Here is a 22,762-nt window from a genome sequence, read left to right as displayed (position 1 = left end):
TATTTTAATGAAACAGCTCAGGCTCTACACACCAATTCTGCCTTGTCATAGATTCTGTGACTGGTTGCAGGGGGCCTGGTTATTGTGGAGTGGGCCCCTCAGTGATCACCCCACCCCTGAAGGGTGGCCTGGCATTTCAGAACCAGCACCTTTTTCGCTAGAAAAAATGCACTGCTAAGAAGTGAATGTGACAGTGGATACCAGGATCTATGACAGCTTCAGGTATTATGGTCACTCCTGTATGGAGTAGCCTAGTGGTCAGTGCAGAAGACTTTGAACAACAGGACCCAGGTGTGACTCCCACTTTAACTCTTTTATTTCTGTACAAATATGTGAGCCCTCCTGGAACATAGAAATACCTACTGCACCTGAATTTATAGGGCATCTACAAGCTTGAGGGCTATTGTAGTGGTGTACCTTTAGGTATAGTATGTTTATATCTATTCCTGGAGGGCTCACAATAACATGTAAAAGAATTACGGTGGGATTTATACCTGGGTTCTGTTAATTCCACTGCACTGACCACTAGGCTACCCCTTTGCTCTGCAGGGAAGTCTGTGTGGCCATTTTTGTACAATCGATGCCAGGCGGACATTTTTTTTTTTTTGATGTTTCATTTTGGAAAATGACTGCTCAATCTGGACATTTTCAGAGCAAAAACATCCTTCTCACATATTTTCAAACAGGAAATCCCGACGTTTTTCCTGTTCAAAAATGGCTGTGCGATGGACTTTTAAAAAAATGAACAGGATGCCCCGTTTCTGACTTGGACATTCTTTCTAAAATTCCCTTCCTTGTGTCAGTTTAATACTAAGCTTAATTTCTGGATATGAGCAGCACAGTAGCTCCCTGCCTTCAGACAGATCCTTAATGGTTGTAATGCTAAGCAGCACAAAATGATATTAAAGCAACAGATATCACAAGCTGATCATCTGAGGCATAAAAGTCTTCACCATATATTTTCTTTTTTTTCCCTTTTGTACTTTTCACTGTCATCTTGCCTATTATTTGAAATGGGATACAAAGGTTAAAGGGCATTCAGGCTAATTCTTACCTTTAGGATTCTGGTAGTGCTCTGTGTAGAAGGTCTCCTTCCTCAGTATGATTTCCTGGGCAATGATTCCATAGCTGTACACATCACCTTTTTGAGAGATGCCATACTCACGGAGGTGCTCAGGTGACATCCAGAGGTCTGACGGGAAAAAGTTAGGCAGGCATTAAAGCTGGTGCTGTGCCCAGGTCTAGAAATACACTCAGAAAGCTAATTAGAGCTTTGTACTTAGATGGGAGAGCTCCAAGAAACAATGGGTACAATTCTGTAAAGGGTGCTTACAGTGGCATAGCTAGGAACATTTTTTACAGAGGATGGGTATCCCACACGCTCCCCACGTCCCCCCCCCCCCCCCCCCCCCCCCCCCCCCCCCCCCCCCCCCCCCCCGCTGTACTTTAAAATCATCTCTGCTGCAGTCTTCACTCAGGCAGTGGTACTCATAGGCTGCCTGCGGCCTGCACCGGGACTTCCTCTTTGAACTGTTCTGCCTCTCACAAAACAGGAAGTTGCATCAGAAGGAGGAGGAACGGTTCAGAGAGGAGGTTCTGGTGCAGGCAGCAAGCAGCCTATGAGTGCCGCTGCCATTGCCCAGGTGAAGACTGCAACAGAGACTATTTTAAGGTATGGGCGGGGAGGGGGGGCTGATCTGACCAGGGCCACTGAGGGGGGGCAAGGGTGGCAAGGTTCCCCAGGGCTTAGCTTCTAAGGAGGGCCCTCTCTGCGACTGCATGACTGATTGGTCTCCTATTCCTACGTGCCACAGTGCTGGATTATCGCATTATTGCGTTAACTCTGTTCTGCCAGTCACAGGTCCTTCTTTCTGCCTCATGTCACCTCCTGTGTGAAGTAATTCCTGTTTCTGCAAACACGGGAGGGGATGAAGCAGGAAGAAGGACCTGTGTGGCAGAGCAGAGATAGCATAGTCCTGGCATACAGAAGCAGAAGACAAGTATTAAGCAAGTAAGCAAGCCTGGGGAGGTGGAGGGTAGGGTGGCACATGCGGAGGGGTTGGGGGGCTTGCATGAGGGGGGGACCTGGGGAGTGTTTTCACCAGGCCTAGCTTTTTCTCTCAACGGCCCTGGGTCTGACAGGGGGTGCATACACAACACACGTACCTTGTATAAATACGTCTGTATTTAAGCATTGGGTACGGGGAGTACCTTTTCTATAACACACATTAGCACACCTAAATATAGTTGCACCCACTTATTCCAGGTTTATGGCAAGCATAAATGGGCCCACCTAAGTGCGGAAAGAAGCACATGCAACTGACAGTATTCTATACATTATGCACATTAAGTAGAAGACATACCCATGTCCTGCCCAGGTTCTGCCCGCATGTACACCCCCCTTACACTTGTACATGTAAGTGGCTCTTTCTGTTGTATTTATATGCACAAAGCAATGTAACTGCAGGTGTACAGTTACAGAATTGCCCTCCATCCCCCGAATTTTATAAATGGTGCTCAACGTTACGCATGCCCAATCCATGTGCGCAATTTAATTGAATAATGAGGCAATTAGCACTAATAATTGACCACTATTTAAATCAATTATTGGCACTAATTGGCAACAATTTGCATTTATGTGCACATCTTCCTAGTTGGCATTCTATAAAGATACATGCGTAAATTTTTAAGCATGGATCCAAAAAGGGGCACAGCCATGGAAGGGGCATGGGTGGGTCAGGGGTATTCCTACATTTTGTACACAGTGTTACAGAACATGGCAGATCCTTGGCTAATTTAGGCACGAGAATTTACACCAGATTTTAGTTGATGTAAATCCTCGCACCCAAGCACTGTTCTCGAAATGGTGCCTAAATCAGAGCGCTGTTTATAGAACAGCACTTACGCTCACTGATTTACTGAATTTAGCTGAATGTGTGCTGCAGGAAGTGATATCAGTGACTCAGTAAGGGGCCACTGCACTGTTCCAGTGTTCCTAATACAGGAGAACTGAGTTTTTGAGGATGCCTTATCTCAGATGAGCCAGTAACTATGGTCCTTTCTATTCTGTGGAAAATTAAATAATCCAAGACACTTAAGAGCAGGGAAGCTGTTCCTGCTGTCATGGTTGTACAATCCAGTATGCCAAAATTTTCTACACAGAAATGGGTAATATTTTGTCTTATTGTTTGAAGTATATATTCTTTACTAAACACATAGTCTAGTTGCTAGAACCATGGGTTGAGAACCAGCAAAGTCAGGATTCAAATCCTGCTTCTCCTACTGACATACCATGGCCATGTCATTTTATCTACCATTGCCTTAGGTACTCACTTAGACCATACGCTCTTTAGAGAAGGGACTTATCACCATCTTACAGTGCTGTATACATCCAATAGTGCTACTAAAATAAGTATTATATTAAGTTTCAAAATATGCTGTCAATTAGCCTTGGATTGTCTATATAAGTCTGAGACACTCACAAACTCTATGCAAAAGTTATGGAGACTGCTAAACTATCATGTGGTCCTAATTCCCTACCCCCCTTTCCACTGTAACACTACAAAGAGGAAACTCCCAGAGTACCAATATAATTATGAATTTGTCCAAACTCCTAGGATCATTTTACTTTGAATATATTCATGAGGCCTTTGTATCTTATGGTGTTTAAGTTTGTTTTAAAGTGCTAATTGTATGTGATCTGCTTTGGAATAGATAGATAGATAGATAGATAGATAGATAGATAGATAGATAGATAGATAGATAGATAGATAGATAGATAGATATTGACCTCAAGACTACTTGTGTGAGCCCTCATTGTACTGAGGGCCCCCAACTGTTTGTATATATCTCAAAGCTAACCACATTCTACTATTTGACATCTCTAAGCTGACTGTAAGCACACAACCTATAAACTATTCTATCTGCAAATGTCTGTTTAGCCTCTCTCACCCTTCCTTGAGGGTAGAATGGAATTGTAGCCAAAATCAGTGATCTTCACCACCATACGACTGTCTACCACACAGTTCGTAGATTTAAGGCGGCCATGGACCTCTGTTTTACTGGCATGAAGGTAGGACATCCCCTGTAATGGAAAGAACAGAATGTGATAAGAGGCATAGGAGATGGGGGAACCTTACAGATAATGCAATGGCAAAAGACATACAGCAGGATATGGCACAAAAATGAACAGAAATGTGTAGAAAGAAAGGCATGGGAAAAAAACAGGGGAGTAGGGTGTTCGATGACTCTTCCAACAAAAAGAAACCAGAGAGACTTGAGTAGAAGGAGTTTACTGTAGCAATTGCACCACTGAGTCTCAGTAGTTATTTGGTGATATTCAGCGGGAGATCACCGGTTATTTCCCGCTGAATACTGCCGGTTAGTGTTAGCAGATAACCCATTATATTGCGCAATATTCAGCACATTGCCGGTTAAGTTTGGCGGCCAAATTCAGCCACCAAAATAGCAGGCCTATCTTTGGCCAGTTTCAACTTAAGCGGCCAGCGCTGAATATTGGCTTGGCTGATTAAGTTGAAATTGGCCACAAAACACCCGGATATTCAATGCCAGTCACTGGAAACGTGCCAGGGATTTGAACCATAATGTGGTATATAGCATTACCTGTCCCTGTGGATTGATTTATATAGGGAGAAGTGCTAGAGCAATCAAGATCCGTCTAACAGAGCACAAATCCAGAATTACTACTCAGAATATACAGGCTCCTTTAGTAGCCCACTGGCTAGAAAAAAATCACACAGTAGATGAAATACGCTGGAGAATTCTGGAATATGTAGGCCCGGGGGAGGAGGGAGGCTCAGTTAAAAAACTGTTAAATTATCGTGAACAATTCTATATCTTTTCTTTAAATACGGTATCGCCGGCTGGCCTAAATGCCGAGTTAGAATGGATGTCACTGATTGGTTAGATTAGTGACATTCTTACTTTAGACGTCCAATAGAGCCCGGGGGAGGACCCGTGATGTCAGAGTTAATTAAAATATTTAAGTAAGAGTTGAGAACGCCGGCGTCATCTTAAGAAGGGGTAAACCCGTGATAACAAAGTAGAGCTGACGCTGGGATAGACTGTAGGTAAGATTTCCTGATATGTAGAACTTTAAATAACCTAGAGTTTGAAAACTTATGAGGGAAGGTTTTCCAATTGCTAGGAAAATATACTAATATATTGGGTTTTCTATTCTAGGGGATAGCCCTTGACACAGCTCGATATAGAGCGAAACATGCATGTCGGGCAGCTGAACCCTTTGGTCTGATCATTAAAGATAAGTAATTAAATCTGATAAAATTGTAAAGAAATTGGCTAAACCAATGAAGAAGTGGGCGCTAGTTACATTAAATTTAAGTAGAAAAATCTCAAATTGTCTGGAGTGTAGTAACGTTATGAAAATCAAAAAATTTATATAACACTCCTGCTATACTATCTGTAGGTGAATGCACAACTGTGATATATACTATATAGATTGAATAATTTATAAAGTAGCCTCAATGGCCCAGGGAACCAATTGATTAGGACTCCACTGAAATGGCCAGCATCATGGGCTCCTCCTCATTTCCGAAAAAACCACCAACATCAAAAAAACTCCCTATCATGGGGAGAAAAAGTTTTAGTGGATAAAAAACGGAAAGAGGGGTATTCTGTTAAAGTATCAGTATAAATGCATCCCACTTCAGAGGGTATTAAACGGAAGTAAAGAATTTATACAATTACTTCATATACCTCGTTTGTCATGAGCACTAAAGCACAATGCCACTCAAAATATACAGATGTCTAAACCGAAATTCTTAATTAAAGAGAACCTATGAATGCAATTCTTCAAAATTCTTCAAAACAAATTACTTATCTTGAAGCTTGCTTTGTATGGCCAATTCAAAATTCAAATCATCAGGTTCCTCGTTTCTCTATTCTTGAATTTTAGACATAAATGTATACTTAGCATTGCTTGAGTCTCCGGTTATCTCGGTGTTGAAGTAAAATTATTATCAACGTGGGTAGTATTAAAGAAAGTCCTTATTTTCGCTCGCAGAGTCTACCAAAATATCTCAAATTTTCTCGACAGCCAGGGACCCCACCGTTTCGCAATCTTCATCAGGAGAAGTTTCAAAAAATAAAGAAAATTAATTCCTTTCTATCCATCGCGAACCTTGGTTCAAAACATGGCGCCTGTTGATATAGGACGCCAGATATATAACTCCACCCATTGGGAGTAGCGTCACTGTACCTTCGGTCCAATCAGCAAACTGCATTGTCATCTTGAAATTAGCATATCATTAGACTCAACAATTTTAAAGAGGTAGTGTCGACAAGATTATCAGGAAGAATTCTTATCTTTTGAAATGGAGATAACCTTGCTATATATGAAAAATCAAAAATAAATAATACAAAAAAATAAAAAATAAAAATGTCTTGTTGAGAAAAAAAATATAATCTTCATGTTTCAAAAACACTAAATGTTTCAAAAACACGCACGTGATTCATTCCATTGCATAATTTATATGAATTTTGTGTTCCCCTTCTTGTTGAATGATGTTAACTAATATCTGATCATTAATGTGTTTATATTGAAGCCAAGACTAATTTTTATACACTATGATTAGATATTAATAAAATGCTTCCCATTCCATTGGTCCATTTAATCCATTAGGATGTACAGTCTGTAAATAATAAATCCATCTCTGCTCCTTCTGATGTAGAACTCGTGATATGTCACCTCTTCTGTCATTATTTTTAAGTTGTTCAATTATTAAACATCGTAATTGACTAAATTCATGGTTATTGTCTAAGCAATGTTTAACCAAAGGCATATGAATCTTTCTAGATTGAATAGCATGCTTATGTTCAGAGAGTCTAATTTTGAACATGCGCTTCGTCTGTCCAATGTACCGCAATCCGCAAGGACATGTGATCAGATACACTACTCCTTTTGACCTACAGGAAGTCCTATCTTTTAAATAAATCCAAGTTTGTTTTGTTTGATCCCAAATCTTGTTGGTCTCCTTCATTACTGTGCACATTATGCATTCTCCACATTTCATGTGACCCGGTGTCTCTTCTATCCTGTGTGTAATGTTTGTTCTAACATCCGAATGACATAGAACATCTGCTAAATTAGCCCGCCTGGAATATGAAATCATGCATTGTTGTTTGGCGAACACTTCATGAGTGGATAATATTTTCCAATTTTTGCGTATAATATTGGCTACCTTAGGTGCCATCGATGTATATTGCATAGTACATACTAATTTTTGTTCTCTCTCTTTTCGCTTCAGTTGAAGTTCTGATTCTAATAAATGTTCACGGTGATTGTATAAAGCCCTCTTATATGCATGTTTCACTCCTGATGAAGATTGCGAAACGGTGGGGTCCCTGGCTGTCGAGAAAATTTGAGATATTTGGTAGACTCTGCGATGCGAAAATAAGGACTTTCTTTAATACTACCCACGTTGATAATAATTTTACTTCAACACCGAGATAACCGGAGACCTCAAGCAATGCTAAGTATACATTTATGTCTAAAATTCAAGAATAGAGAAAGAGGAACCTGATGATTTGAATTTGAATTGGCCATACAAAGCAAGCTTCAAGATAAGTAATTTGTTTTGAAGAATTTTGAGAATTGCATTCATAGGTTCTCTTTAATTAAGAATTTCGGTTTAGACATCTGTATATTTTGAGTGGCATTGTGCTTTAGTGCTCATGACAAACGAGGTATATGAAGTAATTGTATAAATTCTTTACTTCCGTTTAATACCCTCTGAAGTGGGATGCATTTATACTGATACTTTAACAGAATACCCCTCTTTCCGTTTTTTATCCACTAAAACTTTTTCTCCCCATGATAGGGAGTTTTTTTGATGTTGGTGGTTTTTTCGGAAATGAGGAGGAGCCCATGATGCTGGCCATTTCAGTGGAGTCCTAATCAATTGGTTCCCTGGGCCATTGAGGCTACTTTATAAATTATTCAATCTATATAGTATATATCACAGTTGTGCATTCACCTACAGATAGTATAGCAGGAGTGTTATATAAATTTTTTGATTTTCATAACGCTAGTTACATTGCCAAATCTAAGTTTTTGGTAATGAGCGCCGCTGAGGTTGCCTTTGAAAAACAAGAGAATATGAGAATGTTTAAGATACTGTTTTTCTATATATCTGAGCAGTAGAAAACTCTAAAATAATGTGAAGATCTCTGTTTCAATAGTACTAATTACCGAACCCAACTTTGTATGAGATACTGGCTAGAATTTATAGGGGACTGGTATATAGTTTTTCAAACTAGCCACGTTTTGGTCTAGGGATTTGAACCAGCCACCTCTGCATTACAAGAGCCATGATGTAACCACTTGGCCACAGCTCCACTTACTTGGCAGTTCCTCCCTTTTGATTATACCCCTTCAGATCTCTCTCAGCCAATCACAGTGCATTAAGCTGTCTGTGAGTGGCTGAGAGAGACCTGGAGGGGTATAATCAAAAGGGAGGGACACCAAAGTAAGTGGAGTGGTGGCCAAGTGGTTAATCACTGGTCTGTAGTGCAGAGGGGGGCTGGTTCAAATCCCACTGTTACTACAAAAAAAGCAGTGTGCAAAACTTTTGATTTCCCTGTTCAGGGAGAAAGACGGCCATTAAGAGAAGTGCACTTTCTGAGAGAAAGACGGCTATTAAGGGAAGTGCACGTCAGGGACTTTTTTCATTTGTATGAAGTCTTTCTTGAACATTTCTCAAAACAGTATCACAAAATACAGCACTCCTGAACAAGTAAGTCATAATATAACTGATGAGCCAAGATCTCAAACATCCAGAAGTACCAGTGCACTACGGATGCTGGCCCCTCCACGGCCAAATGCCTTGGATTTGGCCGGGTTTGAGATGCCCGGTTCCAGTTTCCATTATCGCTGAAAAACAAAGTTGGCCATCTCAAACCCGGCGATCTGTGGCATTTGGCCGGCCCCAACCGTATTATCGAAACAAAAGTTGGCCGGCCATCTTTTTCGATAATACGGTTCCGGCCAGCTGTTGCGGCGCCGCCAAAATAGATCGCCGGCGATCGATTTCGCCGGCGCCGTTTGATTATGCCCCTCCATGTCGCTAACCAGGATATTCAGTGGTTAGGCGCTTAAATGCTATTCAACCAGCCAGGAGCTGTTCATGGCCAGTTAAATAGTTTTGAATGTCGGGAGTGGGGGGGGGGGGGGGGGACAGTGCATATGTGCATTTTTAAAACACTAGCATAAAAGACAAAAATTGCCCCTATATTGCAAGCGTGAACCATAGGCACCAAGCAGCAAACAGGGTGGAGGGATGTTCCAAGAAATGAACAGAAGACAAATTTCTTCCAAGAGGTTTATTCTCCACAAAAAGTCACATGTATCACGTGGACCATGGGCACCAACATTTCAGATTGATTGAGGGAGCCAAACACAATACAAATTACCCTTCCTTGTACACGTGTGAAGGCATGGAACCAAACAAGCTTAGTGGTGATTAGATGTCAACACCAGTAATTGGGAAGCAAAGCCAATGCTGGGCAGACGTCTACAGTCTGTGCCCTAATCATGGCTGGACAGATTCAGTTTCAGTAGCAGGAGAACAAGGCCAGTGCTGGGAATACTTCTGCAGTCTGTGCCCTGAAAATGGCAAGGACAAATCAAGATCACGTATATGTATGTCGTATCACATCATACCTTATACTATGAGTTTATCTTATTGGGCAGACTGGATGGACCATACAGGTCTTTATCTGCTGTCATCCTACTATATACTATCAGCTTGCTCAATAGTGGGGGTGCTCAGCACCCACTGGCATTCACAGAGCTGGCTCTTGTAGCGTGAACATTTACACTTGCTCAAAACAGGTACGTAGATACCCGAGTCTAGCTTATTTAAGTACATGTAATTTATAGCCTGCACATGTTACTTGTGATTCCGCTACAGTACCCACCTACTGGCGAAGTACATGCTCTCACTGTCATCGTGTGTACTTTTACAACCTGTCACTATTTTATAAGAGGTTATTTATACATGTAGGTGGCCCTATATGCATGAAAAGACATTATTAAATTATCCCCGGGGAGGGCACTTCTATAAAAGGGGTGCCTATGTTTGGAGGTCCTGGTAGAAGCCCGTCTATCACTCAAGGTAAGGACCTACTTTCCTTTATACAATACTAGCTTGGCAGCATATGTGTGCATATGCACTGAGGGCCCTTTTACTATGCTGCAGTAAAAGGGCCCTTCGCTAGTGGTGTGGGCCATTTTTGCCGCACGCAAGAAGCCCTTTTTACACAAGGCAGGTAAAAGGCCAAAAAAAGACATAACTAGATTGCTCTTGCCACATGGCCATGTGTGTGTGCTGTGTGGGGGGGGGGGGGGGTAGACGCGACAGCACTTACTGCCACCCACTGAGGGTGGCAGTAAAGCTCCCGCACTAACCCGGCGGTAACTGGGTAGCGCGCAGTGCTGCCTGATTACCACTGGAGTAATGCCCTACAGAAATATTTTTGAAGTATTTCCACTAGTGCCGGGAAAAGCCGCGTGCCTGGGGGTAGAACTATGCCGGCACCCGCGTTGGGCCAGCAGTAGCTCCAGATTGGCGCACGGTAATCCTGCAGTGGGCTTACCACTACTTAGTAAAAGGGCCCCCTAGGCAGGATCGCTTATACCAGCCATAGAGCTGATGTAAAGGCTTGCATCTAAATTCTGAAGATATGCACATAACTTATTCTCTATGTTATGCAGGCAAGTGTGCACCCTCCTCATACTCCACTCAGACTTTGCTCTTGTGAACTCCCACTTACAAAGTATGTGCTATTTAACAGGCCAGGAATGGTTAAGTAGCATTTAGCTGGCTAACCGCTAATATTCAGCAGGAAATAGCTAGTTATCTCCGCTGAATATTCGCAGTTAGCACATAGCGGCTAACAGGCATTATTGTGCGATATAACTGGCTATATGTGAATATTAAAGCACTGGCTAGCTAAATTTACTGGCCAAATCAGACTGCCTACACAGCAGGTCCTATTTTCAGCTGCTATAAACCTAACTGGCCAGTGCTGAATATTCACTTAGCTAAAGTTTGAGCCAGACACAAAAAAAAAACTGGATATTCAATGACAGTCACCGGAAACGACCCGGCATTGAATATCCAGGGTCAGCGCCAATCATGGCACTTATGTGGGCTGATTCCTGTGATCTGAATATCGGGCCCACCATACTTACATAATAGCATTGTGAGGGAGTTGGTGATATAAGCCCAGATTTTAAGGACACTCCCTCACTGAGGCTGAGACTGAGTTACATTAAGGTAGGGAGAGTTAGCCGGCTGAGTCAGGAGGGCGGGGCTCAGGCAAGGAGGAGTTTTTCAAGTTTATATTTCACTTGATATATTGCATCATAAGCTATGTCAGCTGTGTGGTTTACAATCATTAAAAGTAGAAATAGGAAAGGAACTACAATAATTAATAGGAAAGAACAGAAATGTAAAGTAGAGAAAAAGAGTAGAGGTAGATAAAGAAGTCTGTCTTGCAGAAGCAACAGGCCACACCAGTCACACTCAGGGTTAGAAGCTCTAAGGCAGAACAGAACAGAAAGGCTACAAGTAAAGTGTAAGGGATTCTCCAAGTGTATTTTAACCCTGTGGCTCCAGTGTTGGAAGCCAGGAAAAGGAGTTCTCCAGCAGAGATCAAGTTGGAGGTTACAGTGTTGGAAGATGGGCCCAAGGCAGTAGAAGAGAATCTCCAGAAGAAGTTTCAAGGAGCTGGGGTTCAGTCAGGGCCGTGCCTAGGGTCTCTGGTGCCCCCCTGCAGACTATCGATTGGCGCCCCCCCCCCCCCCCAGCAGAGTAGGAACAGAAGGGAACAGGCAAGTAAGCCGGACCTCAGGAAAAAATAGCACTGTATATATCCCTCATTGATAAGTCTCTGACTCTAAAGTTTAGCAATTTCATTAAAGCAAAATGTATTTTCACATATCACATCCTATCCAAGGAGAATGTTTTATATATGTCACCCGTCTGTGGTAAAACTTCACACAGTATCAAAATACCTCTAATATGTAGTCGTGCCAGCCGAGGAAACTAACTGTGCTCAGCTCACAAGAGACAGAGTGAACATTAAATAAAACTTCATCCTTAAAAGAGTGTCCAGAGCTAGGCCTGGGCTGTGTTAATTGGGAAGACAAGCACTAGTGAATATTGCGACTGTGGAGCCTGTCAGGGACAGGACTGAAGAAAAGAATATGTGAACTCAAGAGACTTGCTGTTCTTACTTGCTCAGTCTGTGGAGTGAACAGACCGCTTCACCTGCTTATACATACAAATTACCAACCTTATTTGTTTTACTTGCAAACCCCTGTATTTGTGAGGGCTCTGTGCCTGGCTGCTCGCTCACACCACCACAAGCATGTAATTGGATTATTGTTATTTATGCATGTGCATACTCATGTAAATGACTAAAATATCACTTGCTGCCTAATTTTAGCCAGTCCCTTATAGAATTATCTGCATAATATCTAGAGATTAGCAAACCACTGAGAGTTAAATCCAGTTTCTATGGAAGGAAGACTTTCAGCCAATTAGAGTGGAATCAGTATGGGCTGCGAGTCTGTTCAGATAATATACATTATTCACAGCTTGACTTGAATCTCCATACCTACCTAGTTTGGATTTTTTTGTCCTGGTTCTGAAGCATGTATGCAAATGTGGCCCAGTCTTGCAGAAGTTCAGAGTGCTATATGGTGTACAGAAGCGTAGCCAGGTTGAAGGCGCCGGGGGAGTGGAGAGTAGACTTCCGCCGGCACCGGCACATTTTAAAAGTGACAGATTGCATAAAAAATAGGTGCCAGCACCACCAGAAGCCCGTTTTGGGGAGCAGCCGCTCCCCTTGCACCCTCCTAGCTACGCCATTGATGGTGTATCTGTCCAGCCATTGCCCTAGGAACTAAAGAGAGCGTAACCAAGAAGGGGAGTGATTTCTCTAATATAGCTCTCCATATTAAGGAGTGCCAATGGGAGAGCTGATGAGGTCACTTAGTTGATAAATAGTACCGTTTGGGAGGGAAAATTGTTCTTTTGACTCTTTCCTGCCTCCCAGAAGTAGGCTGAGGACTCAGAAGCAGGAATCTCAGGTCTTGCATGGAGTGGGCCCCAAAGAACTAACACAAACTAATTGGGTTTCTGCCAGGTACTTCTGACCTGGATTGGCCACTGTTGGAAGCAGGACACTGGGCTAGATGGACCATTGGTCTGACCTAGTATGGCTATTCTTATGTTCTTAAGTATGCGAGGACAGGATTGGAGATCTTGGTGTGTGTGCTTTGGAGGAAAAGTAGGAGAGGGGATATATGATGGAGACGTTTAGATACCTCTGTGGCATAGAGACACAGCTGAGTCTCTTCCAATTGACAGGACGCTCTGGAATGGGGGGATGTGGGGTGGAGATGGGGGGCAGACTTGGGAGTGGTTTGGGGGGTGCTTGTTCATGAAAAGCTTGGTGATGAACTCTGAATTCATGCAAGTTTGAGACAAGTATATATGATCTCTAAGGAAGAGGAAGGGATAGCAGATGGCATAGATAAACAATATAGTCTTTATCTGCCTTTATTTTTATATGTTTATCATGCTGCTTGGATGGAGTGCTAGTCTACTGAATTGGGAGACTCCCAGTTGCTGACTTAGACCCTGGACAAACTAAATAGAGGACTGAAAAAGTTTTGCCTCCTTTCACCTATGGGAAAGTTAAGGGTGGTGGTTGGCGTACAAGACCTCAGCCAGCTTTGAGATAGTTAGGAGAAAGGACTTGCAATGAAAAGGGTTTGCTGGCAGGCCTGTGCCCAGTTAAACTTCTGACAAAGAGGACATCCAGTAAGATTTTGTGGATAAAAGTAAGCTGGTCGATATTATGTATCTGGATTTTTAAAAGGTATTTGGCAAAGTTCCTCATGAAAGACAAAGGAAATTGGAGAGTCATGGGATAGGAGGTAGTGTCCTATTGTGGATTAAAAACTGGATAAAAGGTAGAAAACAAAGAGTAGGGTTAAATGGTCAGTATTCTCAATGGAGAAGGGTAGATAGTGAGGTTCCCCAGGGGTCTGTGCTGGGACCACTGCTTTTCAGCATATTTATAAATGATCTAGGGATGGGAGTAACTAATGAGTTAATTAAATTTGCTGATGACACAAAGTTATTCAAAGTTGTTAAATCGCAAGAGGATTGTGAAAAATTACAAGAGGACCTTACGAGATTGGGCACCCAAATGGCAGATGATGTTTAATTTGAGCAACTGCAAAGTGATGCATGTGGGAAAGAGGAACCCGAATTATAGCTACGAAATGAAAGCTTCCACATTAGGGGTCACCGACCAGGAAAGGGATCTAGGCTTAATCTTTGATGATATGTTGAAACCCTTTGCTCAGTGGGCGGCGGCAACTAAGAAAGCAAATAGAATGTTAGGTATTATTAAGAAAGGAATGGAAAACAAAAATGAGGACGTTATAATGCCTTGTATACCTCCATGGTGCACCTGCACCTCAAATATTGTGTTCAATTCTGGTTACCGCATCTCAGAAAAGGTATAGTGGAAAAAGAAAAGATACAGAGAAGGGCGACGAAAATGATAAAGGGGATGGGACGACTTCTCTGTGAGGAAAGGCTAAAGTGGCTAGGGCTTTTCAGCTTGGAGAAAAGACGGTTGAGGGGAGATATGATAAAGGTCTATAAAATAATGAGTGGAGTAGAACAAGTAGACGTGAATCGCTTGTTTACTCTTTCCGAAAATATTAGGACTAGGAGGCATGAAATGAAGCTACAAAGTAGTAAATTTAAAACGAATCGGAGAAAATATTTCTTCACTCAACTTGTAATTAAACTCTGGAATTCATTGCCAGAGAATGTAGTAAAAGTAGTTAGCTTAGTGGGGTTTTAAAAAGGTTTAGATTGCTTCCTGAAGGAAAAGTCCATAGACCATTATTAAAATGGACTTGGGAAAAATCCACTGCTTATTTCTTGGATAAGCAGAATAAAATGTATTGTACTTTTTTGGGATCTTGCCAGGTACTTGTGACCTGGATTGGCCACTGTTGGAAATAGGATGCTGGCTTGATGGACCTTCAGTCTGTCCCAGTATGGGAATACTTATGTACTTAAATGAGGTTTTTCTTTTGCTTTACAAGTTGTGAGTGAATATGAGATGCACCTTACATCCATTCACAACTGTGGGCTCTCTAACTAGGGGTCTCCTCCTTTGGCAATCTCACCAGAAAGACTTTTTTTCCAAAAGGCAAAACAACTCCTGGTAGAGAAGCAGATAACTTCAGCAAGGAAGAAGGGGACACATGAAATGAAGAGTTCAAAATATAGCCCCTATATGACTGCTTCAGGGGAAAGTTTAAAATAATAATACAAATTTATGTGCATATATTATTTATCACATTAGCAAAAAAATTATGTTAGGTTGACCATATTTTGGAGGCACATGATCACTTGAAGAATTTTCTAAGATGATGACTTCTGATAATCTACCTAAAGTTTATTTTGTGTTAACCAATATAACTGCAAGAGTATGTGAGGATTCTTTTTCTTGCAGTTTTCCTCATTTGATCTCATCATCCACTTTCTATTTTCTTGTTTTCCCCTATATTGTGGTCTAAAAGGTCTTCCTATCAAGTCCTTTTTTTTCTATAGGACATTTGCCATAGCATAATGCAATTGTTTTCTTTCTAGGGAAATTTATTTCTTTTTCATTGTAAGAACATATTTAAAAGGAGGTTTTTGACCAATGAATAAGACTGTGAGCTGTGCTTGAAAAACAGTGCCTGTGTCCTATTGCAGGATCAGTGAAACATCATCGATCACAGCCAGCTGAAGTTTTTTCTCCTCCATTTTTGCTCCTCTTACATATACATTTCTGCATATATGTATTGATTACAAGTTCTGGATATAGAAGAAGTGAAGCACTATTCCACTATTTGTTTCTTTTTGGGCATTTGCGTTTTATAGTGTTTTTTTTTCCTCCAATTTTCATCTATTTTAAGAACATAAGAATAGCTATACCGGAGAGATGATGTAGACTTATCTACCCAGTATCCTGTTTCTAGCAATGGCAATCCAGGTCACAAGTACCGGCAGAATTCCAGAGAGTAGCAAGATTCCAGGCTACCCATCCCAGTAACAGAAGTGTTTTTTACCAGGTCTGTCTCACTAGCAAAACTATGGACGTTTCCCTCCAGGAACTTCTCCAAACCTTTTTTAAACCTCTATATGCTAACTGCTGTTACCACATCCTCTAGCAACAAGTTCCAAGCTTAACTATTTGTTGAGTGAAAAAATATTTCCTCCTATTTCTTTTAAAAGTATTTCCATTTAGCTTAATTGAGTGTCCTCTAGTCTTAGTACTTTTGGAAAGAACTAAACAAATCAATCACATTACCTGTTCTACACCATTCAAGATTTTATAGACCCTCTATCATATCCCCCCTCAGTTGTCTCTTTTCCAAGCTGAAGAGCCCTAACCTATTAACCCTTTCCTCATATGAGAGGAGTTCCATCCCCTTAATCATTTTGGTTGCCCTTCTTTGAACTTTTTCTAATTCCATTATATCTTTTTTGAAATACTGTGACCAGAATTGCACACAATGCTCAAGTTGAGGTCACACGATGGAGCAATACAGAGGCAATATAGTATTCTTTGTCTTATTTCATCCCTTTCCCAATAATTCTAGCATTCTGTTTGCTTTTTTGGCAGCCGCTATTTTCAGCTTTCCTAAGGTCTTCTTGCAATTTTTCACAGTCTGCATGCATATTAACAACTTTAAATAGTTTTCGTTATTGTTATTGAAATTTTGATTAATCACCAAATTTTGGACAAAGCCAAGTCTAAGTGATTTACAAACGTGAGCTAATCTCAAAGACAAAATCATAGCGGAAAAGGCACTCCAATAACCCTGGTAGGAAAGAAACACAATCATGCAAGGAACCTAAACTAACAGAACAAAAGGAAGACTAAGCAGAGGTCATTTAAAGAGCAGAGCATATGAGGAGGGGCATATGGAATGGTTATTTTTTTTTATTTATCAATTTCAATTAAACAATATAGCACATACAGAAATAAGAAAGACAGAATGATGGGAAAATAAAACAAACCATAGGCTTATCATAGAAAAATAACATTTACAAAACCTGATACATAGCTTCTGTCAGTAGTCCACAATTATGGGGGTAAGAGGAGTTTATTATTGGCAGGGTTGAAACCAAAGCAATTATAAAAAAAACTAAAGAGGCTGCTAAGCAGGTACTAGTCCTCTGTTAAGAAGCACATACAGGAGGACAATGATTGGGTGAGTACTGGAAGAAATCATGGACTTATTAGTTTACAAATGTAGTAAGCAGCATAGGGTCAAAGAAAACATACCTAACTCCCTGCAAGGTGATAACACACTTGCAGGGGAAATAAAGAACGAAAGTTGCCCCCAATTGAAGCACCTTTGGTCTCAATAGCAAAACTGTTTTTCCTCTTCTGTGTTGCTCTAGATACATCAGGGTACATTCTTATCTTATAAATTTCATAAACAAAACATCTTTATATTTAAAGAAACAGCTTCAAAACCATTCCCTGTCAGACTCCAAAGCTGACTGAACTAGTAAGTAGCAGGAACCAGGACTCCGTCTGATTACTCAAGAGAAAAGCAGTTAAATCCAGGGAATCCATAGGTAATCCCTGCTGCTTGGGCTGAGACTGCCTCTACCAACAAGTAGGTAATAAACTCTTTGATATCGGCAGAAATTAGGTTTCCGGGACCTTCAACACTTGAAAAAGATATCCTTTTAAACATGTCCAGGACAGATATAGTAATTGCTTGGGAAAATTTATAATCTAAGATTCTGTTGCCTGATGGCATTTTCCAAATTCTCAACTTTAGCACGAATGTTCACGCTGTATTTCATCCAAGTCTCTCCTCGGGTTTCAAGAACTTCCAGCCTTGTTTCAACTGCTTCCATTTTATTATTTAAGTCAGAAAGTTTATTCTGGAACAATCAAATCTATATGTGAATTTATTTTATGTATCTGAGTTCCCAAAGAAGTTTGGAGACCAGAAATTGCTTCCCATATTGATTCCAAATTAAAAAAAAACTCTGGCCTCTGTAAGGAGACAACTCCAGTCACGTTTCCCTCATTTAAAGCGCGAACCGGCAGGGGAGAGTCAGCGCTGGTAGCAGGCAGGCAAGACTGCCTGCCCCAAAGAATTAGAAGAGTCAGGTCGGTGACATGAGGGACCGGATCGGGCGATTGATCGATTGGGCGGGCGGGAGGGAGGAGAGCCGGCTCGCACTAGGGAACAACAGGCTCGCAAGTCGGTACAAAATTTAACAACCGGCTCTTGCGAGCCACTGCGAGCCGGCTCCAGCACACCACTGGTTAAATAGCACTGCTCCCAGTACAGATCCCTGGGGCACTCCACTAGTCACCTTCTTCCACTGATAGAAATGGCTCCTTTAACCCTACCCTCTGTTTTCTAGCCATTAAACAGTTCCTAATCCATAACAGAACACTGCCTCCTATCTCATGGTTTTTTAATTTTCTCATGAGTCTCTCGTGAAGGACTTTGTCAAAAGCTTTCTGAAAATCTAGATACACTACATCAACTGGCTCACCTTTATCCACATGTTTATTCACGCCTTCAAGAAATGAAGTAAATTGGTGAGGCAAGACTTCCTTTGGCTGAATCCATGCTGACTCCATTCTATTAAACCATGTTTGTCTACGACTTCAGAAATTTAGGGGGTCTTTTACAAAGGTGCACTAGCATTTTTAGCTCACGCTAAAAATTCACATGCACTAAATGCTAAGGTGCCCATAGGAATATAGGGCCTAGATTCTATATATAGCACCTAAAATTCTGTGTGGAAAAAAATATGCCTAGGTGTATTCTTTAAAGTACACCTAAATTTCACAGAATAGGCTTAAATATCCATGTGGTATATAGAATAATGCCAAGTGCCTCTCCACATGACCAAATGTAGTTGCAGCCATTTACGCCATGTTTTACTTGGCGTAAATCCTGATGCCTAAATTAGGCTCAGATCGGGTGTATTCTAAAACAACGTGCATAGATTTTAGAAATGCCCCACCCCGCCCATGGCCATACCCCCTTTTCAACTGGCTTAGGTGCACCACATTACAGAATATGCTTAGTGAGTTGTGTGCGTAAATCTTAATTAAGTAGTAAAAAAGGCCCGTTTCCGAAACCAATGAAACGGGCGCTAGCATGTGGTTTTTTTTGTGTGTGTGTGTATGTGTCACAGAGTTATTGTGTGTGTGTTGTGTGTGGTGTGTGTGTGGGTGTGTGTGTGTGAGTGAGTGTGCAGTGTGTGTGGCAGGTTGTTGATGTGTGTCTTTTTTTTGTTTTGTTTTGTTTTTTGCTTGGGGGTGGGGGATGTGGGTTGGATTGGTGGTGTGGCTTTGTGGGTTGTGTTTCTGTTGTATTGTGTGTGTGTGTGGTTTTGTCTGTAAGGAGGTTTGTGGAGGGGGGTCTTTCTGTTGGTGAAATGTAAATGTGAAATGTAAATGTAAATTTTTGCACATACCCCACAGCTGGAATATTCTTCTCTCGTTCCAGCAGTGGTTTCTGTGCTCTCAGTGCTGCACAGATAATGAGCCATTCTGCTGGGGAATGCTCCTCCCTTATTGTCACTTAGTTTCCTCTGATTGGTCCGTCTTACGTTGCCTAGTGTTGCCTGGGAATGGTGTTGTGATGGTCCTTTGTGTTTCAGAATGTTGAGGGTGTGTTTTCTGATTGGTCTGTCATGCGAGGGCGGGGCAGAGAGACATGGTCAGTGTTGAGGCTTCACCACCATGAATCCATGAACCCTTCAGTGACTGACTGAGTGACTTCAGAACGTTGTCTTCAGAACGTTGAGGGTGAGTTTTATTATAGTAGATGTCAATTAGTGCTGATAACTGCTTGTTAACATCCAATTAACAGCGCTGATTAGTTAGTTAACCAATTAAGTTACATGCATTGTCGTAGAATACGCTCCGATTTCCATGCAGAAATTAAGGCGCCATATATAGAATCTCGAGGATAATGGGCATCTTAGCATTTAGCGCACATGAATTTTTAGTGTGAGCTAAAACCGCTAGTGCACCTTTGTAAAAGACTTCCTTTATTCTTTATAATAGTTTCCACTATTTTGCTTGGCACTGAAGTCAGGCTTACCGGTCTGTAATTTCCCGGATCACCCCTGGAACCATTTTAAAAAATTGACGTTACATTGGCCACATTCCCATCTTCAGGTGAATGTATTTGCAAATTTGAAAATTAAATAATAAAAAAAATAAAATCAGTTGGAAAGGTCAAAGCCTATTGTGATCACTTGGGTAAATTCAAAACAAATATAGGCAGATCTGGGCCTCAATTTTAAGGTGTGCTTATCTTTACTTACTGTGTGCACCTGTCTGATTCTTATTCATGATTGACAGAGGCCTTGGCGCTGTGCACAGGTCCGGTCCAGTGGCCTGTCAGGAAGCAGATCTCTTGCACAGGAGTCTTCTTACACTACTGACTACGTAGCTACAGTGATGCTACTTTCTGCTTCCCAAACATCCTTCACATCATTACCTTGTGTGTTAGACTTTGTCTCATGTTTCCAGTCGTCAGTCCCATGGCCATCTTACCTTGGCAATGTCATACAACACAGAAATTTTAAACTCCCAGTCCATGAAGGTGCCATCAGGGTAGGAGATTTTATCATTCAAGACATCCTGGTGAATGACAAGAAAGAGCAGGTGACTCTCTACACTGAGATAGAAATGTTATAGAACACAAAGAAAAAACCATTTGTGACATAGGGGCTCTTTTACAAAGCGGCGGTAGGGCTACTGCGCATGTAACACATGCCAAATCGACACTATCGCACGGATAGTGCACCCACCCGGTGGTCATTTTGAAGTTGGCACGTGCTGTTCCCCACAGTAGAAAATATTACTCTATTTTCTACTGCGGGGGGTGTTCCCGGTGGTAATCGGCAGCATGGGCACATTGGCACGCGCTGCATGAGTACCGTGTGTGTAGCGCATGAACCCTTACCACTAGGTCAATGGGTGGTGGTAAGGGCTCAGGCAGTAAATAGCCACATGCTACTTTTAATTTTAGCCATTTACTGCCCCCATTTTTTTAAAGCCTTTAAATGGCCCAGCGCACGCATCAAACACGCCTCCACACTACCGCAGGCCACATTTTAGCGTGGCTTAGTAAAAGGACCCCATACTTTGGCAGAAGACAATAATGGATTTTAAAGACTAACAGCAAAATCTTAAATCATACCCAGGATTCTATGGTGAGCCAGTGTACGTTTTTAAGCAAGGGGAAGACACAGCACTGAAGATTCAACCCTGCAAGATCCTAGCAGCTATGTTCTGCAGCAATTGCAATGTTTTCTGAGATTTCTGGAAAAGACCAACACATACTGCCCCTAATTCTATAAATGTTGCCTAAAATTGTGCATGCAAATTTTGGGTACACGCCCAATTTGCATGCGGAATTGAATAATGAGCTAATTAGCACCAACAATTGGCTTTTTGACAAGCAATTATTCGCACTAATTAGATTTAATTGGCATTTATGCATGTAAATTTAGGCATGGGATTTATGGGCGACCAGAAAAAGGAGGTAGTCAAATGGGAGGGGCGTAGGCAGAACAGGGTCAATCCTAAAATTAATGCATGTTGTTATAGAATAATGGGGTTACACGCCTAATGTAGGCATGTTCATTTAACCACATTTCAGTTGGTGCAAATGGCCATGCCTAAATATAGGTGCAATTCCCGGGCATAAGCACTATTTTATAAACTGTTTCCTAAGTACGGCTTATAGAATAGCGCTTTATTTGGCGCCAACTGTTTTGGTGCCATACATAGAATCCAGTCCACTATGCTGCAATATTTTCCTCCACATACACTTATAATTCACCTTGCAGACCATGTGTACTGTTATAGCAATGAATGCATACCACACCATGCTGACTTTGTCCACATTAGTGGCTTGTTTACTCTTTCCAAAAATACTAGAACTAGGGGGTACACAATGAAGCTACAAAGTAGTAAATTTAAAATGAATTGGAGAAAGTATTTTTTCACTCAACATATAATTAAACTCTGGAATTTGTTGCCAGAGAATGTGGTAAAAGCAGTCAGCTTAGCGGGGTTTAAAAAAGGTTTGGATAGCTTCCTAAAAAAGTCCATAAGCCATTATTAAAATAGACTTAGGAAAATCCACTGCTTATTTCTGGGATAAACAGCATAAAATGTATTGTACTGTTTTGGGATCTTGCCAGGTACTTGTGACCTGGATTGGCCACTGTTGGAAACAGGATACTGGGCTTGATGGACCTTTGGTCTGTCCCAGTATGGCAACACTTATGTACTTATCTTATGACTGATCTCATGCATGCAGTAGTGTCTCATACAGTCTCAGTCTTCACATCATTAACTTTAAATGTATGAAGGTTTACAGCAACCAACTTGCTCCAGGACATACAATAAAATATGCAGTCAAACCAACGGAGAAGTTTCTATGCTAGGCAATGGCATATCGCTATTCATGTTCTAAGTATTTTATAGTGATGCCATCAGCATCAAGGACCATATTCAACCTTCAAACTACTACTTCTTGCTTCACTAGTAGACCAACCTACACCTTTAATTTTTCTAGGATATGGAGAAAGGTATAAGAAGTCCTGAAAGTACTGCTGAGTAT

At 41.4% G+C, this 22,762-nt stretch overlaps 1 protein-coding gene across 1 annotated transcript in view; it reads right to left on the bottom strand.

Annotated features, from left to right (window-relative positions):
- The window catches only part of GUCY2C (guanylate cyclase 2C), a 246,423-nt gene that overhangs the window by 59,708 nt on the left and 163,953 nt on the right, over positions 1 to 22,762 (bottom strand). Inside the window, exons 17-19 of the mRNA XM_030211775.1 lie at positions 20,683 to 20,769; positions 3,952 to 4,084; positions 1,055 to 1,192 (exon numbers count right to left, since the gene is read on the bottom strand). Of these exons, the coding sequence (XP_030067635.1) occupies positions 1,055 to 1,192; positions 3,952 to 4,084; positions 20,683 to 20,769 (358 nt within the window). The remainder of the gene's footprint in view (positions 1 to 1,054; positions 1,193 to 3,951; positions 4,085 to 20,682; positions 20,770 to 22,762) is intronic.

Source organism: Microcaecilia unicolor, chromosome 1, assembly GCF_901765095.1.
Source record: "Microcaecilia unicolor chromosome 1, aMicUni1.1, whole genome shotgun sequence".
Lineage (NCBI taxonomy): Eukaryota > Metazoa > Chordata > Amphibia > Gymnophiona > Siphonopidae > Microcaecilia > Microcaecilia unicolor.
The sequence above is the reverse complement of the archived record's forward strand: the minus strand, read 5'-3'. Positions and strand labels throughout refer to the sequence as shown.